General features: G+C 39.0%; 2 protein-coding genes across 6 annotated transcripts; both read left to right on the forward strand.

The window, feature by feature from the left end:
• Positions 1-175: 175 nt before the first annotated feature.
• LOC117422466 (caspase recruitment domain-containing protein 9-like) lies at positions 176-17,971 on the forward strand. Of its 5 annotated transcripts, XM_034927276.2 has the most exons (14): positions 176-282; positions 2,287-2,450; positions 5,390-5,604; positions 5,919-6,056; positions 7,523-7,848; positions 8,383-8,562; positions 9,006-9,158; positions 9,400-9,525; positions 9,749-9,940; positions 11,553-11,594; positions 12,060-12,099; positions 13,897-13,970; positions 15,796-15,869; positions 16,750-17,971. In XM_034927276.2, the coding sequence occupies exons 3-14, from the start codon at positions 5,400-5,402 to the stop codon at positions 16,844-16,846; spliced, it is 1,647 nt and encodes a 548-aa protein (XP_034783167.2). In that variant the 5' UTR covers positions 176-282; positions 2,287-2,450; positions 5,390-5,399; the 3' UTR covers positions 16,847-17,971. The 5 variants fall into 5 exon arrangements, with proteins under 5 accessions (XP_034783167.2, XP_034783168.2, XP_058842961.1 ...); XM_034927277.2 differs by lacking the exon at positions 2,287-2,450 and having other exon boundaries at positions 222-282; XM_034927278.2 differs by lacking the exon at positions 176-282 and having other exon boundaries at positions 2,243-2,450; positions 12,063-12,099.
• Positions 17,972-18,099: 128 nt separating this feature from the next.
• dnlz (DNL-type zinc finger) lies at positions 18,100-20,833 on the forward strand. The gene is made up of 3 exons (XM_034037559.3): positions 18,100-18,684; positions 18,939-19,078; positions 19,612-20,833. Exons 1-3 carry the CDS (start codon positions 18,298-18,300, stop codon positions 19,775-19,777), a joined length of 693 nt encoding a protein of 230 aa, XP_033893450.2. The 5' UTR covers positions 18,100-18,297; the 3' UTR covers positions 19,778-20,833.
• The last annotated feature ends 8 nt before the right edge of the window (positions 20,834-20,841 follow it).

Genomic DNA, 20,841 nt, shown 5'->3' on the forward strand with positions numbered 1-20,841 from the left:
TGCATATCACTGCATGATAACATTGCATCACACCCTAGATTTGTAATTCGTTAGGTTTACAGGTGGAAAGCCGTGCACAAACCCTTTGGCACTGTGCCTGACAGCAACGGAACAACCAGTGAGGAAGTATGATAAAATACCATAGTAACAAACCCTTCCTACTCATTCAGTGTGACACAGTTCAGGCTTCCTCATTTTGAACAGAGATCAAAATTCATCAAGTCAGAGAGATATCAGTACTTTTACTCCGTGGACCAAACTTGCATGCTGTCCAATTCCAAGGTAGGAAAACTCATGGTTTGACATGAATTCATTCCACAAAGTGAAGACCGGAAGTCATTCTATTTCAGTGTTCTAGGTCTTAATAGAAATAAAGAGGCATTATTTTAACAAAGTTGAGCCACATCAGGACTTTGTGGAACTCTTTATATCTTACTGTATGGAGCAAACATTTTTTTGTCTATTCAAGTGTTCTGTGTTTGATATAAAGCTTTTTAAAACTTTAATATACATCTAATGATTCAGTCCAACATTGTGTGGCTCTTAGTTCTGCATTCCATAGTGTGTACCCATAGTCCAGTTACAACACTGTACAACAAACCAGTATGTAGAGTAGTTGAAAGGTTTCTAACCTGTTTTTATTAGTGTGGGATAGGTATATGGATTTATAGGGTGTGGTTGATAAATATTACTGTAGGGAAGGCTGGATTGCTCTGTGCATTAAAGACGTTGTGACTATATTACTGTACCTAGAGGTCATGTGTTAGCAGTACAAACATACCGTCTATAACTTCTGAACTAACATACAATATAAAGAAATGTCTATATGTTGATCAAGTGAGCTTAATGTCATTTCTAAATGGTTTGAGAATCTACACCAGCTAACCGGGTAGAGAATTCAATGAGTTTCTATGTCTTGAGTGTGCTGGCCTCTGGGCGTCTTCTTTCTTTCTTGATCAGTGTGATATAACCTGATATGAACAGTGGATCCTGTATCTTATGATATACACAAGCACTGGCTAGTCTCCGTCTGGTCTTGTTGGGTGCTCGATGCACAATGAGCTGAACTGTCTAGATAGATGTTGGTTTTGAAGTATTTTACAATAGCAGAGGGTGGTATTGGTTTTCGTTTTACAACATGCACTTTATTCTATATACCATGATAAATGCACAGCAGACTTAATATGCATCAGCACATTTCCAATACTTATACAGTATGTCATCCTTTGATCTACATTCATTTTATTATTATTATTATTATTATTATTATTATTATTATTATTATTATTATTATTATTATTATTTATTTATTTATTTCTTAACAGACGCCCTTGTCCAGGGCGACTTACAATCATAAGCAAATACATTTCAAGTGTATTTCAAGTGTAAGTTCATTTTACAAATAAACTTAGGTACAGTGTTTGTCCCTAGATAAGCACAGCATAGCCATGCTTGACTAAAAAACAGGAGGAGTGTGTAACACTACCACAGTAAAGCAAATACATTCATCACCAGCGCTGCCAGATTGGCGGTGTGGCTATTTTTTGTCTATATTTTATTTTTTTACCGTGCATGTTTTTGTTCATGAGCTCAGCATCCAATAAAATGACAAATCGCACCAATGCCCACACTTGCATTCAGCAAATCCGGCTGAAGAAAATGGTGAACCCGCCTACTTTCCTCAGGATTGGTTAATATGGGGATTCTTATAGATGATTGACACTCGTATGCATTTGACCGGGGTTTTTGTTTATTTGTAAAATAGGGAGAAATAAAGTTTGTTTGTTTTTTAAATTTGTAACAAATTAAGAACTATCAGTACAAACATAATTATAATTTATTATTTTATTTATTGTTTTACAATTTAATTTTACACTACCTTCTGAATAATAATAATAATAATAATAATAATAATAATAATAATAATAATAATAATAATAATAACAATAACATGGTTGATCTACCACATTTGATCTCTGCAGTGCTTGTACTGTAAATTGCGAGAAATTGTACCTTTACCTGTGTTATTTTTTATTTTAAATAAATATGTAGCACTTATGTATGGTTTTTTAATATATATTTAGGTGTACAGGTTTTTTGGCTGGTTTACAAAACACAATTTGGCTACTTTTTGGCTGGTTACTTCCAAAATTTTGCGGGGCGTTGCAAAAAACAAATCTGACAGCGCTGTTTATGACACCAAACCTATAAGAAGCATGCTCAGGTGTGTCATCTGCAGGAAGGACTGGCAAAGAAAAGGTTGCTGAGGTTTCTTTTTTCCCACAGGCGTATTTTGAAATAATGTAACTTTTCTGGAATGATGCTGAGTTAACCTGACATGAACACAATACCTGAGTGATTTTCTTTTTTGTCTGGACTATATGAAGTTGGTGAGACAGAGATCGACAAAAAAAAACTACGCGCAGCTTGTCATCAAAAACACAGGAGTGGTGAGACTGGCGTTTAAATCTTTTTTTTTTTTTTTTGAATAAGGAACTACGGAGTTAAATGAACTTATATGGATTGGTTATTTCTGTATTAATGTTCTTCTTCCAAGTTTGCCTTTGTTTTTTTCAGCAACCAGTCTGTGTTTTAGTTTGGCAATTTCTATTGATCCATCTTTGCCGTGATATATACAGTTTATTTCGGTGTGTGTGTCTATATATATATATATATATATATATATATATATATATATATATATATATATATATATATATATATATATACAGACGTGCTCAAATTTGTTGGTACCCTTACAGCTCATTGAAATAATGCTTCATTCCTCCTGAAAAGTGATGAAATTAAAAGCTATTTTATCATGTATGCTTGCATGCCTTTGGTATGTCATAGAATAAAGCAAAGAAGCTGTGAAAAGAGATGAATTATTGCTTATTCTACAAAGATATTCTAAAATGGCCTGGACACATTTGTTGGTACCCCTTAGAAAAGATAATAAATAATTGGATTATAGTGATATTTCAAACTAATTAGTTTCTTTAATTAGTATCACACATGTCTCCAATCTTGTAATCAGTCATTCAGCCTATTTAAATGGAGAAAAGTAGTCACTGTGCTGTTTCGTATCATTGTGTGCACCACACTGAACATGGACCAGAGAAAGCAAAGGAGAGAGTTGTCTGTGGAGATCAGAAGAAAATAATAGACAAGCATGGTAAAGGTAAAGGCTACAAGACCATCTCCAAGCAGCTTGATGTTCCTGTGACAACAGTTGCAAATATTATTAAGAAGTTTAAGGTCCATGGAACTGTAGCCAACCTCCCTGGGCGCGGCCGCAAGAGGAAAATCGACCCCAGATTGAACAGAAGGATAGTGTGAATGGTAAAAAAAGAACCAAGGATAACTGCCAAAGAGATACAAGCTGAACTCCAAGGTGAAGGTACGTCAGTTTCTGATCGCACCATCCGTCGCTTTTTGAGCGAAAGTGGGCTCCATGGAAGAAGACCCAGGAGGACTCCACTTTTGACAGAAAAACATAAAAAAGCCAGACTGGAATTTGCTAAAATGCATATTGACAAGCCACAATCCTTCTGGGAGAATGTCCTTTGGACAGATGAGTCAAAACTGGAGCTTTTTGGCAAATCACATCAGCTCTATGTTCACAGACGAAAAAATGAAGCTTTCAAAGAAAAGAACACCATACCTACAGTGAAACATGGAGGAGGCTCGGTTATGTTTTGGGGCTGCTTTGCTGCGCCTGGCACAGGGTGCCTTGAATCTGTGCAGGGCACAATGAAATCTCAAGACTATCAAGGCATTCTGGAGCGAAACGTACTGCCCAGTGTCAGAAAGCTCTGTCTCAGTCGCAGGTCATGGGTCCTCCAACAGGATAATGACCCAAAACACACAGCTAAAAGCACCCAAGAATGGATAAGAACAAAACATTGGACTATTCTGAAGTGGCCTTCTATGAGTCCTGATCTGAATCCTATCGAACATCTATGGAAAGAGCTGAAACTTGCAGTCTGGAGAAGGCACCCATCAAACCTGAGACAGCTGGAGCAGTTTGCTCAGGAAGAGTGGGCCAAACTACCTGTTAACAGGTGCAGAAGTCTCATTGAGAGCTACAGAAAACGTTTGATTGCAGTGATTGCCTCTAAAGGTTGTGCAACAAAATATTAGGTTAGCGGTCCCATCATTTTTGTCCATGCCATTTTCATTTGTTTTATTATTTACAATATTATGTTGAATAAAAAATCAAAAGCAAAGTCTGATTTCTATTAAATATGGAATAAACAATGGTGGATGCCAATTACTTTTGTCAGTTTTAAGTTATTTCAGAGAATATTGTGCATTCTTCGTTTTTTGTGGAGGGGTACCAACAAATTTGAGCACACACACACACACACACACACACACACACACATTATGGAAACCATGTGGATTTTGCTGGCATGGTACACCAAACTGTCATTTTCAGACCTTAAAATGAGGGTTTTAAAGATATGTCTAAATCATGTGAAGATATCTCAAAATTACTTCCCTTGAAAATGGTATATGTTTTGAATGGACTTCCTGTCTATTTAGCGCTATCTCTCTAAATGAACAGGAAGCTATTTTAAGATATCCTAAAATGTTTTAGAGATATCTTTTAAATGAACAGGAAGTTATTTTGAGGTATCTAGACTCCAACTGATTTAGAGATCTGAAAATGATTTAAAGATAGCTCAAACAGTTTGAAATATCTTAAAACTGTTTAAAGATATCAGAAAATGCATTTTAGATATCGCATTTAAAACTAAATTTAAAGACATCTGGAAATCGTTTTGAGATATCTCTAAATATATTTTAGATATCTTAAAATGATTTCGAGATCTTTACATATTTGAAGATATCTTCAAATATTGAAGATACTGTATCTTCCAATATTTAGATCTGGAAATGATTTAGAGATCATACAATATTTAGAGATATCAATAAATTAGAGATATCTCCTAAATGATCATTTGGCTTGCCATAATGGAACTCCGGCTGTGTTTCTCTTTGATGTAAAGTTTCCTCAGATTCTGGTCAGTGTCCCAGTGTTTGCCTTTTTTCAGGTTCTGGTAATGAACTCTCTATATACAGTATAAAAAAAAAACAAAAAAAACAAAACAGGAACGCTATGAAAACAGCTAACAATGAAACACTTTATAGCTGTATGCATGTTATTGGCCAGTATCTGTAGGCTTCATGTGCAATCTGATTTCATTTACCTTGATCAACTGTTGTCTTTAGCCTTGATCTTCAATGGAAATGCATACATTAAGAAATATATTTGAATCAAGGCGCTCGCTAAAACATTTCTCTACTTATGATTGAATGTCACTACAGTGGTGCTGTATTTATCACACCCCCTTCGTATAACCCGATTACTGATTTTATCCAGACTCTGCAGGATGACGAACCGTGATAGTTGTAGCCTTTCCGATCTGGAAGATGAGGAGTGCTGGAACTCGCTGGAGAAGTACCGGGTCCTTCTGATCAGGACGATCGAGCCGTCGCGCATCATCCCATACCTGCGGCAGTGCAAGGTCCTCAGCACCGACGATGAGGAGCAGATCTTCAACGACCCCAGCCTGGTCATCCGCAAGCGGAGAGTCGGTGAGCGAAGTCATCCTGCTGTGAGCTGGGACCTCTGCACCTCAGCTCCTTGATTTGGTTTTGATACACCGTTAGCAATGCTTTCTGGGTACTCTTTACAGAATAGGGGAGGAGTTCTTTAAAGATCTAATCGCTGGAGATCAGTTAAATATTTAAGCATCTGGTTGGAACAGGGCCCTGCAATGGAATGACGCAGATAATCTGAAGTTAATGATATATGCATTGGAACTATAGGCTTGCCACTTTCATTATTTTGATAGTGACAATATATTACCCTAAGTGTATGATGGCTGATGTCTCACATTTTGGTGCAGGTGTGTTGTTGGACATTCTGCAAAGGACCGGATCTAAAGGATATGTGGCCTTCCTGGAGAGCATAGAGCTGGATTATCCAGAACTGTACAGGAAGATAACTGGCAAAGAACCCGCCAGAGCCTTCTCCATGTTAATTGGTGAGCCTCTTTTAAAATGTGCCTTCCGAGGGATTGATATGTGTTCTGTTGAGATCACAAGATAAATGATCTCACGATCGTGACAATTCAAGCTGTTGTGTCGAGATCATGAGAATTTCTCAATGAGCCACCTTCTCTAATAAATAATAATGGTAAATCCAGTGTGCCTGCAGGGAGTCAGTGGTACCTGTATTTTAAAGTGAATCCAGGTAATGTTACAGAATGACTTGAGGGTTGCAGGGTATGGCAGGGTATTTGTCACACATCATGCATTCACAAAATCGGTGAAAAAAGAAAACGCTCCCATAAAATCTGTGCAAGATCTGTGTGCTTCATGCTGTGGAGGACTGGGCCCCCAGCTCTTTCACATGGCGGACTCAAGTCAGCGCCAGGGCCTCCCATCTCGCACAAGTAGACTCAAGTAATCACACAATGAAGCCTTTCACAGAACGATTGTTAGAAAAATTGGGCAATATGAAGTCACCACAATGATGTAACCATTTCCAGTATTTTGTCTGCCACAAGGAACTTGTGGTGATGGCAGTGCTGTGTTTTTCAATTCCATTTCCTGAGATACGTATGACTGACATGCGATCTCTCTTGTTTTTCTCTGTTCTGCATTATTTATCATTGTATCTGTCTATCGACAAGCCAATGTGTTCCACTTACCAGGTTCCCCGTGTGCAGTCAGTACATCATTAAAAAACAGAACAGACGTGTTCCCCTTTTTGGTTTTATTTTGAATTTTCATGATTTTCTCAAGAGGCTCACCAGGCACCAGTGATATGGGTACCTCACACACAAACACACACACACACACTAGTTTGCAGGGTTAGAAGATAATTCATATTGACTCTACAAAAGGTGACTGTTACAACACCTGCATAATAATGTCTGGTTTTGGTTTGGGAAATGCATTGTAGGTATTTACTTACCGTAGGTTCAGTTTTGACAAATGTAACCCATCTCTAAAGTTGCTCTGGGTTACTTGTTCAATCAGTCTATACTACTTAAATGTAAAAAGACAAACCCTTACACCATGAGTTTAGCTTCAGGTTCTGTTGTCTTACACTTTACCCTTTGATCCTTCTGCGGGATTCTAAATGGAATTGCTTAAATGCTTTTGGCTTTTATAAGTCTGTTCTATTGCTTAAAGGGATTATAGCAAACAAAATCCCATATGTTTCCTATGCCAAGCACATCCATTCACTCTATTGATCTCAAAGGTTTGTGTTTTAGGAATCATGTACTTTCAGTTTCAAATATGATACCTGTTACTATCTCTGTTTGCAGGCTTTGCTTTCAGATAGTATTGTACAACACTGAGGATGATAGCAAACAAGAGAATCTGAAGCTACTAGCCACTTCTATAGTATTATATACAGTGTAATATGTTGGTGAATAATGTAGATAAACTGTGTAATTGTAAATGGAAAGTAAGAAAAGCATGTGCTTCCTACTCTCAGACACAGTGGGGGAGTCGGGGCTGACCCAGTTCCTGATGAGCGAGGTCACCAAGCTGCAGAAAGCTGTGCAGGAGGAGAAGAGGAGGAGCCAGGAGCTGAGCTGTAGCCTGGCTGCCCACGAGGACACCATCAAGCAGCTGCAGGTGAAGGACAGCGAGCTGCGCAAGCAGCAGGAAAGGGTGCGCAAGATGAAGGAGGAGCGCAATGCGTTTAGCAATGAGGCCAAGAAGCTCAAGGACGAGAACTACGGCCTGCTCCGAGAGCTCGCCAAGCAGAGCGAGGAGAAGAACACGGTGCTCATGAAGAACCGGGACCTGCAGCTCGAGGTGAGAGCTTCACTGCAGTGAATATACTCGGCATACACAGCACTGCAGTGAATGTACTGCACATGCAGGGGTTATACTGCCAAGGCTAATGCCACATTCAACATGGTGCCAGTCTTAGCAGTCACTAGTGCAGAAACACATTGGGGCCAGTCTTCCACAGTGAGCAAATTGCCCATGTCCTAAATGTAATATTGAGTGGGCCACTTCACTGCACTGTGCACATACTGGCTAGTATCTGGAGTTTGTCACACTGGGTAATTCCACACTGATCGTAAATGGATCATATTTGGGGGTTGCCAATGCATTTGTGGGGTGGATTGTTCATTACAATCTTCCACATGTTTTTGAAGATGGAACAATCATGTATTCAGGGGTACTTCGTAAGCAAGGGTCTGGGTGAGGCAAATCAGGCAATAAATGCTGCCCTGCCCCCCATCATTCTACGTTTATTTATGACACAATTCATAATAAGAGAATAATAAAGACCTCTGAAGTTTAAAGAGTTTCTTGTGCTTCCAATGGGTTTTAATGCAGATTGAGAAGCTGAAGCACAATCTGATGAATGCAGAAAGTGACTTCAAGGTGGAAAGGAAGCACACCATGAAGTTAAAACATGCCATGGAGCAGAGGCCCAGCCAGGATGTGATCTGGCAGATCCAGAAAGAAAATGACCTGCTCAAAGCCACAGTCCAGGAGCTGGGAAATTCAGTCCAGGTAACAAATACTGTGGAAATGCCTTCATATCCACTTTATTTTCAATTTTAGTGATGAAGCACTAATGATGTTGGCGGGGCACAAATAGGCAATCCTGCACCAAGCAATCTTTACCAGGCTTGTTTGCAGGAGCAGTTACAGAACCTTACCAGTAAGAGTCAGAATTCATAACGACTGGGCATCACACAACAAACAGAAAAGCAGCTATTGCATAGCATACAGTATAGCACCATTAGCTGCTTTTTAAATGGGCAATTAAATGGGATTAGTAAAACAAATAGCAGGTCCCTATAGTGTTTTGAGGGCTTAGTGTTTTGCTTACTCACAGAACTACGCTGTGCAATAAAGTGTTGTTGAATAACCGAAGACAGCAGATTGACGCAGATTATCTTGTCGGTTGACTAATTTTGTCTGGGTTTAATCCTCTTGTCTTGCCCTGGGAGGTGGGGATGAATGGGAAGGTGGGGAAGGACAAGCTGTACATCCAGATTCTGGAGGATGACAGGCAGCAGTCGCTGGCAGAGCACCAGGAGCTGGTCAACCAGATGTACAACCTGCGCAGAGACCTGCGACACGCAGAGGAACACAGAGACAAGGTAGTGAGGAGAGGTGGAGGGAAGCAGAGTGTGGGGGGGGGGGGGGGGGGGTAAGGGAAAAGTGAGGTTCAACCAGGATGCTCCTGTATTAACGTTTTCTGGTAACCTTTCCCCCGCAGTTTAAACAGCATAAACTAGCTTTCTTCTCTTGCTTCTCTGACGTGCTAAAATAGTCACATTTGATATCAGTTATTTTCCTTGTTAGAAAATGAGTGAAGATAAAATGCCTTCCTTATTGCAGTACATGGAGGAGAAAGATGTTTTGGAACTCCAATGCATGAATCTGAAGAAGGACTCCAAGATGTACAAAGATCGGATTGAGGTGATACTGCAGCAGATGGAGGAAGTGACTATAGAAAGGGACCAGGTTAGTGTGTACATTTCAAGGATGCCTACCAAAAAAAAAGGATGCTGAATAGATCTCAATTTGTATTGTCGATTTTATATCATATCCCAGCTCTAAAAACCCTTTTTAGAATAGCATGGACATTTAATACCTCTCGGTATATGAAGCTCTGCATGGATCTGTGGAACACTTGACATTACTCTTGACCTCCATCCTGATCCCTGCTCTGTCCTGACTGTTTAAGGCCATCAAGACGAGGGAGGAGATCCACCTGCAGTACTCCAAGAGCCTGATTGATAAGGACCAGTACCGGAGGCAGGTCCGGGAGCTGGGGGAGCGCTGTGACGAGCTGCAGGTCCAGCTGTTCAGGATCGAGGGGGAGGTGCTGGTCATGGAGACCAAACTGCGCCGGGTCAACCAGAACCCCCCCACGCCGGTAACTAGGACTCTAACCTGCTGGGTGTTTAGCTTGTTCCAGATAGTTTGCTTGGAAAGGCTCCTGTGAGTTCAGCCTTCTGAAACTCCCTTAAATCGCTGTGTCTAAGAAGCATGTGAGCTACCATGAAATCAAGCTTTAATAAAATCTAGCTACTGTTTAATGTTCCATTGCAGTTACTTTTAAGAAGCTGGATACTTGGGCTCCCGAGTGGCGCATCTGGTAAAGGCACTCTGCCCGGACTGCAGGATGCGCCCTATAGAGTAGGGTTGGACGATAATGACATTTTCAGTTATCAATTATCGGCTGTAAATTATCACGATAATCATGATTATCGGCTGAAAAAATAACATATGTAAAATGTCTTGGAATTTATCAAATTTAAAGCTATATATACTTAAGCAATATGACAACTGCCTCTACGAGTTTACAAGAAATAAAACTAGACAATTTTCAAAAAGACCAGCATCTTTAATAAAAGTTATGAAACAATGGTTGGTTACTAAAAAGCACAAATAATATAACCAAATGTTTGTTTGGTAGCTTTTCAACTTTTGAAATATAGGCTACTTATTAAAAATAGTGTTTTAAAAAGAAAAAAAATAAATTATAAATTGCGACTCAAAAATATCAGCTTTTCCACACTGCCTACAGACGGGCTTATTACCTTGCGGATCACTTTCTGTCACTCCAAAAAACTGCCACACAGGACTGATGCTGTTTCTTTTTTCTAAAATCTTTTCGGAAGGTTTGGTAGTTTCTGCAGTTACCATCGCCATTAGCTCAAACGTTTGCCTTTACTTGGTGAATCTTACGTCACATGTTACAACTTCCCACTACGCAGTGAGCACAGATCATGTGTTACGCCTCACGCACAGTTAAGTCCTGTCTTACTGCTTCAATGCAGAGTTACTGTTACACACAAGCATATTATAGTGGGTAACGGACGATAAAATGATTATCGATAATTATTTTTCAACGCAATACAATTATCGATGCAAAAACATTATCGATAATATCACGATAATCGATTATTGTTCCAACCCTACTATAGAGTGGAGATCGCTGGTTCGAATCCAAGCTATGCCACTGCTGACCATGCACGGGAGTTCCCAGGGGGCGGTGCACAATTGGCCAAGCACTGCCCAGGCTGGGTAGGGGTTCGGTTGGCTGAGGAGTCCTTGGTTCACCACATACCAGCGACCCCTGTGGCTGGCCGGGCGCCTGCAGGCCGGCCTGTACGCAGTTCAGAACTGCGTGGTCCTCCAACGCTGTAAGTTCTGGATATGGCTGCACAGCGGGCTTGCAGAGTGGGAAAAAAAACGGACGGCTGATGGCACTCGTTTCGGAGGACGCGAGTGCTCGTCTTCGTTTCTCACAAGTTAGTTCGGGGGTTGCAGAGGTGAGCCAGGTTGAAATAATAATTGGACATTCCAAAATTGGGAGAAAAATTGGAAAATGAATACAAATTAAAAAAAAAAAGCTGGGTACTTTTTTAAAGTTTCGTGTTGCTATAAATAATATAAAATAAATACTGTAGTTCTGATATTGGCAGCGTTATAAATGTTTGTACTATGTTCACATATATACCTGTGGTCTTTCTCTCCCCCAGACTTCAGATTTTGATGACATTTCACCAAGAAGCTCACAGGATGTAAGTTGTTGTGTTTTTTTTTGGTTTTTTTTATATTTATTTACAGTATATAATATATTTACAGTAACAGTGTGTGTGCAGGGGGCAGAGGCGGGGGGCACATTATGGGAAAAGGTCACCCAAGTCGAATCTGCTTCCTCTGCTCTTTGAGGAAACTGATTAGCAATACCATGGTAAAGGATAACAACATGTAATGTAATCGCTGTTAAACACAAAATGTAAGCGTGACAAATACCCAGTTGCATGTTTTCTTGAACACCATGTGTTTCATTCTAACTTGTATTTCACTTCCCCTTTTCTCATGTTTATTTAGCTTACATGCTTATTATTTGGGATCAGGGTTCATTTTGCAAATCACTATCTTCAAAAAAAAAAAAAAAAAGTGTGATTGTAGATTTTTTTTTTAATCGAACCTTTTAATTATTACATATAATAAAATGCATTCTCCTCCTCTCCTCCAATAAGCAGATAAACCCAGTGAGTCCAGATGAAGATCAACAACATGGTGAGAAAGGGAGCGATAAGCACTTGACATCCTCTTCAGCTTTAGTAAGAACTGCAGCTACAATCGGCAAGGATTGTTGCTACCAAAAGCACTGAATAAATGTGGGCTTAGGTAGAAAGAGAAGTTCTATAACTCAGCTGGTGGTTTTATTGGATGTGTCAATCAATTTTATTGTAATTTAGGTCCTGTGCGTTACTTTATACAACACACGTGGTAATACATTTTATGTGAAATCATATTCCATATGTGGAGGCGGGGGAAGATATAATCATTCATAAAATAGCTTGGATAAATTAAGTGCTGTGATTGGCTTAACAAAATCACATGACCGTGCGGTAAGAATTGTCTTACCGCACGGCTATGACATCATAGACCAACTTACTTACCTGATCTATTAATATTACTACACCTTAAGAATAACAGTGATCTAAACAGTGTTTCTGTAGGTAAAAATGTCAGAATTACAGAGAAATTGGCAAATATACTGTGGTATTTAGTCAGAGAACAGAACAAAGAAAACTCTGAGGTAAGCAGTAGCACTAACACTTTATTCAAAAGCCATCTGAGAAATCACCACGCAAGTCTCACTCAGCATTCAATATATATATGCAGCAGCGGCATCTACTTATTAAACTAAATATCGCCTTATAAAACTGACTACCGAGAATGCAATGTTTAAACTAGACACAACAGATACATCTCGACACTACAGATACATCTCACCACTACCCTCCAATTTTAGAAACATAGTTAAAACAAATTTAAAATCTCTTCTGACATAACCGTTGGGCTTTTAAACAAGGTCAGGTTCGGCATAGAATTCTATTGTGCTCGCCGCGGACAGGAAGGACTGCGCAAACTGACACGGAAGTCGTTTAGTCCACATATTATCTAATGCTCGTTTCCAATCTAGGGAAATTATGCCGGTTACCGGCCATCGATGTGAAAACAGCCTCTGAAATTATTGGTCAGCGTCTCTTGAAGACCGCAAAACCTGAGTAGGATCATTTCCTGCACGCCCAAAAAAAACCAAAAAACACTCAGAAGCTCCTCCCTTGATGTCAAGTGCCAGTGCAGTGTTTGGCTGTTCCATGAATCCTCCCTCAGATGTGGGAAATCGGTCTGCTTTCAATTCCCAAATGCCATTTTATGTAGAAGATTTTACTATAAATGGGAATGTTCAATGTAATGTTTATGGCAAATAAAAAAGTACAAAATATATGTATTCAGGGACTATTTTTTTCAGTGGAAGGATACAGAATACATTTCTAATTTTTTCCTTAAAGCTAGTTTATGTAATTATTTAAAAAAAATAAGCCACTGCAGGGTGTGCCAAGTCTACCGCACTTCCTGGAGTGGGTTATTTCTTCACAGTATATGATAACTTCTTGTTGGTTTGTGATGTCATAATCAACAGCCCTACAGATTTGATAGTAGACAAAGAGAAGCTGATACCTTATTGGACAAACTGATCAAAGTGTTTATCACATCTCCTTCTCTTTGTCTATGATCTATGGATTGATACAGCTACCATTTCATCGATCAGTACTTGTAGTGTACTGAAACTCAGCATGGCATTGTTACTGGGCCACTTTTTGGATAGATATGCCAAGTTTTTTTTAAATGTATTTCTGTACCCAGGTGTTAACTTTGTATAATAAAAAACCACAAAACATTAAGTAACATTCCTTAAGAGTGTGTACAGTTTTGTGACTAGGGCCCATGGAGTAAAAGCTTAGTAGATGTATCCCTTTGACCCTGAAGCTGAGTGCTTGTTGTTTGCCTGCATTGTTGCAGGAGATCGGCCCCAGGGTGTCGTGTTTCTGGAGTGGGAGGTATCCAGAGAGTCCGACGACAACAGGGTTTCAGCGGTAAGAGATAGCGATCCCTGCAGCTCGGCGCTGTCACCATGATACCATAGTGTAGCATTTTAGTCCTTGTAGCAGGATAGCATCAGAAATGAGACTCAAAGGCTGGAAAGCTGCAGTGGAAGCACTGGTTGCGCATGTGGCCATTCCCCAAGTAGCACTCAATTACCTAATTGGGGAATGGCCATATTCCAGCTGTTGTTGTTGGCATTTAACCCCATCTCTGCCAAACTTAAATTTAAACTAATTAAACATTATTTACACCAAAACCACACTATTTACACGTGCAGGGCGCATATGCTGCCACAGTCCATTTAATTGATATATTGGTTACAGCCTCATCGTAAGGAGCAAAAATAATTACAAAACATACTGCAAAAGAAAAAAAAACTATGCGGTACGAACTTCATTTTATTTTACTTATTTATGGTTTATTTATTTGGTTATTTACTTATGGTGTATGAGCTATATTTAAACAAAGTACTTTAAAGACCAAAATATTTGGCAAATCACACCTGCGGCTTCAGACATTATAGCCCCCTGTCGGTAACAATAGTCTTCCCTCGGGGCAATCATTTTCCACTAGGCCCTCTCCAATCCATATTTACTATGATACATGCTGTTATGTGGGCAGTGGATGAAAGAGACAATGAAATGACTGGTCAAACTATTGATCACACACAGATAAGCCAACAACTATTTGCTCGCAAAGGGGTGTAAAACCTGTATAAAACAGCAGCACTAGGAGGTGCATTTGAGAAGCATCAGGATCCTCCATGAACACACACCAGCACCGTGTCCGATGCTTCTTCCAGACATTGATAACTGATATCACTGCTTAATTACTGCTTTTATTACAGTTATATTGTGCTTTTCATACCAAAGTCTCACAAAACACTGTACAGTACATTAAAATAAAGGTCCCCAGGCATATTACACACACAACTGCTACATATTAAATAGCATATTTAACAGCATATTTAACGAACTAATATACAAAAAATTGAAGTTACATTAAAACCCACAAAGATAAGAAAACTGTTTTTATAAGTGTGTTTTCAGTCTTGACTTCAACTGCAGCTTCCCTGATGAAAGAAGGGAGGGAATGCTATAATTTAGGGGCTCTGTATGAAAAAGCCCTAAGAATAACCAGTAGCCCCGCATCCTTTGATCTAAGAGTGTGATTTTGATGATACAGGGTCAGTAACTCCTGCAAATAACTAGGTGCTAATCCATTTAGTGCTTTATAGGTTACAGCAAAATCTTAAAATCTATTTCTATACTGCACAGGGAGACAGTGTAAAGAGGCTAAAACAGGAGTAATATATTCACTTTTCCTGGTTTTAGTCAGAATTTTAATGGCGGTATTCTGAACAAGCTGTAAGTGGGATACCACACCTTTGGGATACCAGAGAGAAGTGTGTTACAGTAAGGCCAGACAGTCCCACTGTATTTTCAAGATGATTCAATAAAATGCAGTGGTCTACAGTATCAAAGGCAGCACTTGGATCTAACGAGTGGCCTCATTATTGTGTCTAATGATAATGATTAAGCTGTAAAGATGTGACTTTTCATTATTGGACTCAATAAAGGAAGCTTGTTGAATTTTGCTGAAATCCTTGTTGTGTGCGCTCCTTCACACACAGATACATCAATCCTAGTTTCCTTACATAAACTATTTCAGCTGCCCAGCCCTGACAATCAGTTTGGCATATCGTTGGGCTGTGTGGCTACCGACCAATTCGTTTTGAAACTTTTTCACTTGTTGCTTCAGTGCAGAGACCCAGTGTAAGACCTCTTAGTGGCTCCTTTCTGTTTTTCCATACAGGAGAAAAGTCCAGCGAATGGGGCGCCAGCAGAAAAGGAAAGGCGGTGCATGAAAAATACTTTTGTGACTAGGAGGTTTGTTATTAACCCTTTGAGGACTACCTTGCCAGAAACATCATTTTTCATTTCAAATCCATAGGCCCTATTTGGAAGCAAAGGCAAATTTTCAAAGGCAAAACTGTATCGGTATAAAATGGCAAGGACCAACTTAGTTACAAGAAGGATCAGTTCATTTCTAAGTAGTGTCTTGGTAGCTGTATATTGTTAAAATAATTGTATGCCGCTTTGATAATGTGTTAGGTTACTGGGTACAGTAGTTCAAACCGGCAATACTCTCATCAATTCAGACACAACTTTACTCTCCTCCTCAAAGGGTTAAGGTGTGGATTGTGTAAATCATCTTAATTACTTACTACTGTACTGTGATCTGACTTTCAGTTGATTAATGAAGCCAGACCAAATGAGTGGTCTGTCATTGCTGATTCTGAGAGTGTGAAATCAAACAGCTGTCAAATCTGACATTTTCAAGTAATCAATTGCTTCTATAGTAGTATTAAAAGAAAAAGAAAAAACAAGACTTAATTTTCTAGCACTACTGCCTGATTGAGAGTGATTTGGGTACACTTTAATATAGAGGTACATTAACCACACTAGCTGCCCTCTATATAATTATGTAATTACACATGATGTGATTGGGACTATAACTTTGTAAAATACACGGTAATGAGTTCCATCCTCACAGAATTACATAGGAAGTGTATGTAGTGACCGGAAATACATGTGAATGGTAACGACAGTGTAACTACACATAGTTAATGCACCTGCATTTTGAAGTGTAACCATATTTATCTATCATATATAATTTGTAATAATGAAAGGAGTCCTGTATAGCTAAGGGCTTTTTATACTCACAATACAGAAGGGAACTGTTGGTAACTTTTCTTTCCTCCAATAGAAAGCTAGCTCTAAGAGTAAAGATGGGCACCAAACAGGAAGCAGCAGACCAAGACAACACAACAGGAAGTGACAACACAGATACTGATGGAACATGACGTCATGAGAAATTGCATTCAAAGACACACTGGTACCTGCATTGTACCTGAGAGCCTTGGTGTGTGCATCAGTTGCTCCCGTGCTCGCTACAATACAGTGATGTTGCTGGCCTGGGGAACGTTGTCAGGTGTCGGGCTCATTTTGGTTTTCCGGATGTACAGTTTGGGAACCATTTCTGTATCCAACACCTTTAAGTGTCATTGCATAAACTGCATAACACGGGCAGTGTTTCTCTCAAAGGGTTCCATTGTGAAGATTAAAAACACCTGATCAATGGCTTTTCCCCCCACAGTAGACTTTTTTTTTTTTTTTTATATAATTAAGCTTTTTTGTTTTATGGTTTATTATTTTATTTCACTAAAGTCTGTTATCCTATTTGTCTATTTTGCTGGTAATGTGATGCCAGTCTCCTGCTGAAAAGTACTGTACATCTTTAGGTATTTAAGTTTTCCTAATTAATAACACACAATAAAAACACTGTGTGCATTTAATATATAATATAAGGTTCAGATTTGCTTTGTCCTGTTCTGTAGATGCCCATTAGTTGTGTACTTTCTGTTTTTAATTTGATCTTTTTGAAAAATGTTAGTTGGTAATAGTGCCACAACATGTTATCCTGCCACAGCACTATAGATTCACTTAGTTTGTTGCAAGTAGGATCACACATGTCCCTGTTTTCCCTGGATCGTCCAGGATTTGAGGAAGGTGTGCAGGAATTCAATATGCCTTTCCAGGACACTAAACGCCAGCACCATAAATTGAGCACAAGTTAGATGCATTAGAATACAATATTATTGCAATAGACGCTCAATATTAATTGGCTGTCAATACTACAGTAGTAATATTATCAATGTTTTCTATTGGGAGAATGTAAAATTTCTAAAGAGAGCTTAAACCTTTAACAACCATCGGTTATAGACGATGTCCTAATATGGAGCGCAGGAAGTGAATCTGCAGCGTGGTGAAGGAATGGGAAGTAAAAGTGAAAATAAAAAGTCTGGAAAACTAAAGGAGCCAAAGAAAAACTATTGACTTGCCAGAATGTTGTTAACGCGGCGCTTTTTATTATTGTTATTTATATATAATGGAAACCATCCAAAATAAATAAAAAACGAAACGGTTTATTTATTTAGTGTCGTTGAATTTTAATAAACAACGGTCAGCCTGCCTTTTAAATGAAACACCAATAGATATTTCAAGCGTTGTGTTTTAAAATGAACAGCCGCTTTATCATGTTAAATAACGCAGAATAAGGAGAAACTGCATTTACAGTCGAATTACCAGTCTGTAACCACAACTCCAGTACAGCAGGCGGCGCACACGCTCAAAAATAGAAGGCCCGAGTAGTACTGTACTAGGAAGTGATGAAACTCTTTGAGTAATCGGTTTGTTGAAACACGCTGGTTAAATGCAGTTAAAACGGAGCTAGGAAAGCCGTATCTAAGCTGCAATGAGGCCGATTGTTTGTTGTTTTGCACGCCGAACATCCGCGACATTCCTCAGGGTCGGGTCTTTAAATCGTTGTGAAAATGTAAACACGCTGCACGTGTCAAACTGTCAGGCTTCACGTCACAATAATAACAATACCGTTACCAGTTTTTATCAAGAAACTCACAGAGATACAGATGCAAGAAATGGGACACATCCAGCACAGACTGTTTCTTTAGGATTTGGACCTTTCAGTCTTTTTAGTGGACGTTCATTATCTGCGTTGAACAATGGAAACCCGAGTTCTATCGTCCATTCTGAACCTTTCTCAACTTCTGCAGCTGTCAGAAGCAGTGATGCTGTTGGGAAGATACACTCGACACACTATCACTTGGTGTACACGTGCAAGGTACGGCAAGAAACACTAACAGCAGCTGCATTGTTTCTCGATATTCTGTGCGAATTTGGCATTCATTTGGGTCTGTACCTTCATCCTGCAATGCATACATATCTACGATCTCATTCAGTATAGCCATGGGCATTCAGCATAACTGTTGTGATCAACTGCATTATTTTAGATCTGTAGTGCAAGAAGCACATTTCTCTGGAAAGGTGTGTAGTCCCAGGCTTTCGGTTAATTTGGATTGTTTTTGCTCCTTGTAGGTGTGCTCGACCAGATCCACTAAGAAGATTTCTAAAATAGCCTATAAGAATGGTGTCGTAATCGTGACGTGTCCCGGCTGTAAAAAACACCACATCATCGCAGACAACCTTGGGTGGTTTTCCGACCTGGAAGGGAAAAAGTGGGTGTTTTTACAAAAAAAATCTGATTTAATAATCATATAGTTGTTTTGTGTTGAGTAAAACAATAGATCTTACATTGTGCCCTATAAGACCCTCCCTTATAAAAGTTTCCCATAATAAAAGCATAGCCAAGTGTAATAAAGCACAGTGAAAGCATGGTAAAGCCCAGAGAGGTATGGTAAAGCATGTTAAAAAAAACAAAAGTGTGGTAAAGTCTTGTAAGGGCTGGTATAGCAGAAAAAAAGTGTAATTTAAATACATTTCAATGGTGTTTCGCCCGTTTGTTTAAATTGCATTTTTCCGTGCCCTCCCACTACAGCCATACTTCCTTAAATTCTCTAGATTTTTTTAAACAATTTTGAAACAAGTGCAAAGCAAATTGTAATAGTATTAAACAGTATAGAAAGAAAAAAAAACAACATTTGCAGTGTTTGCTAGTTTTATATCATTTAAACTATGTGTTCTGCCTGTGCCTTTGCGATTGCTTCACAATAGGACCCTCTATATTTAATACATGCTGTTGTTCATTTAGAAATATAGAGGAGATCTTGGCAGCCAAAGGAGAGAAGGTGAGAAGAGTGTCAGGGGACGAGACTCTGGAACTGACACTGAAAGACCTCGAAAGCATGCAGCAGGATAGGCAGCGAGAAGAGGAGCCACAGCCCACAGCACAGTCTGAAGAAAAGGAGAAAACATGAACCCCTTGCTTTTGAACCTTGGGTGGAGACAGACATGAGCACGACAACATTCTCATAATTTCTCTATTGGTTTTTCAGACTTTACATTCAGTTTGACTTGTGTCAGTGTTTCCTGACCCAACATTTAATTCCCTGTGTTTACAGCTTGTGAGACTCCTTCACATAAATGAGCCCCAGACTGGATTAAAGGGTATATAAGGGCCTTTTTATTTTATTGTGTTACATGTTCCCATGTGTTGCTACAACTGTTTATGTAAGGTGTGTGTATTGTTTTTATTTTATTTTTTTTACATTTTGACCACTTTTTTAAAACTTTTAAATTGCATTCCCTGCCTCAAGATGACTTCACATGTACCTGCATGGACCTCTCAGAACTACATTTCCCAGCACCCTCCTGCTCACATATGTAACTGAGATGGATTTACCAGTGAGCAGGAGGATGATAGGAAATGTAGTTCTGAGAGGTCCATGCAGGTACATGTGAAGCCATCTTGAGGCAGGGAATGCAATTTAAAAATTAAAAAATGTGGTAAAAATGTATAAAAACAAATAATTAAATCAATACACACACCTTATTTAAACAGTTGCAGCGATACATGGGAACATGTAACACAATACAATAAAAAGGCCCTTATATACCCTTTAAGTATGCTTGTATACACATTTTATCATGAATAAATAAACTATTCCAACCCATGTGTTTGTTTTGCTATTTGAGTACCATGGTGTGCCGGTTGGGGTGTTGTGTTTAATATGGTTTTGAATAGTACAGCTTCTCATCATAAATCGCAATTTACAGCTAGCCAGATACACAAGTTTAGTGCCCGCAGGGAGAGCTTTTGGTCTGTAATCATAAGATAACATACCGTAGGGTACTGCAGCTTTAAATGATTGTAGTACACAGTAACTGTGAAGAGGGGTAGGATTTTTTTTAAGAGATGAAGATATAAGCTATGGCCTTTTGATAGAAGTACAAACACATTATGAATTTAGGTGTGCGTATGTAAATTACGTGCATGTTATGCATTCAAATAAAAAACATTTTATTAAAATACATAAAAGTA

Source organism: Acipenser ruthenus, chromosome 15 (assembly GCF_902713425.1).
Source record: "Acipenser ruthenus chromosome 15, fAciRut3.2 maternal haplotype, whole genome shotgun sequence".
Lineage (NCBI taxonomy): Eukaryota > Metazoa > Chordata > Actinopteri > Acipenseriformes > Acipenseridae > Acipenser > Acipenser ruthenus.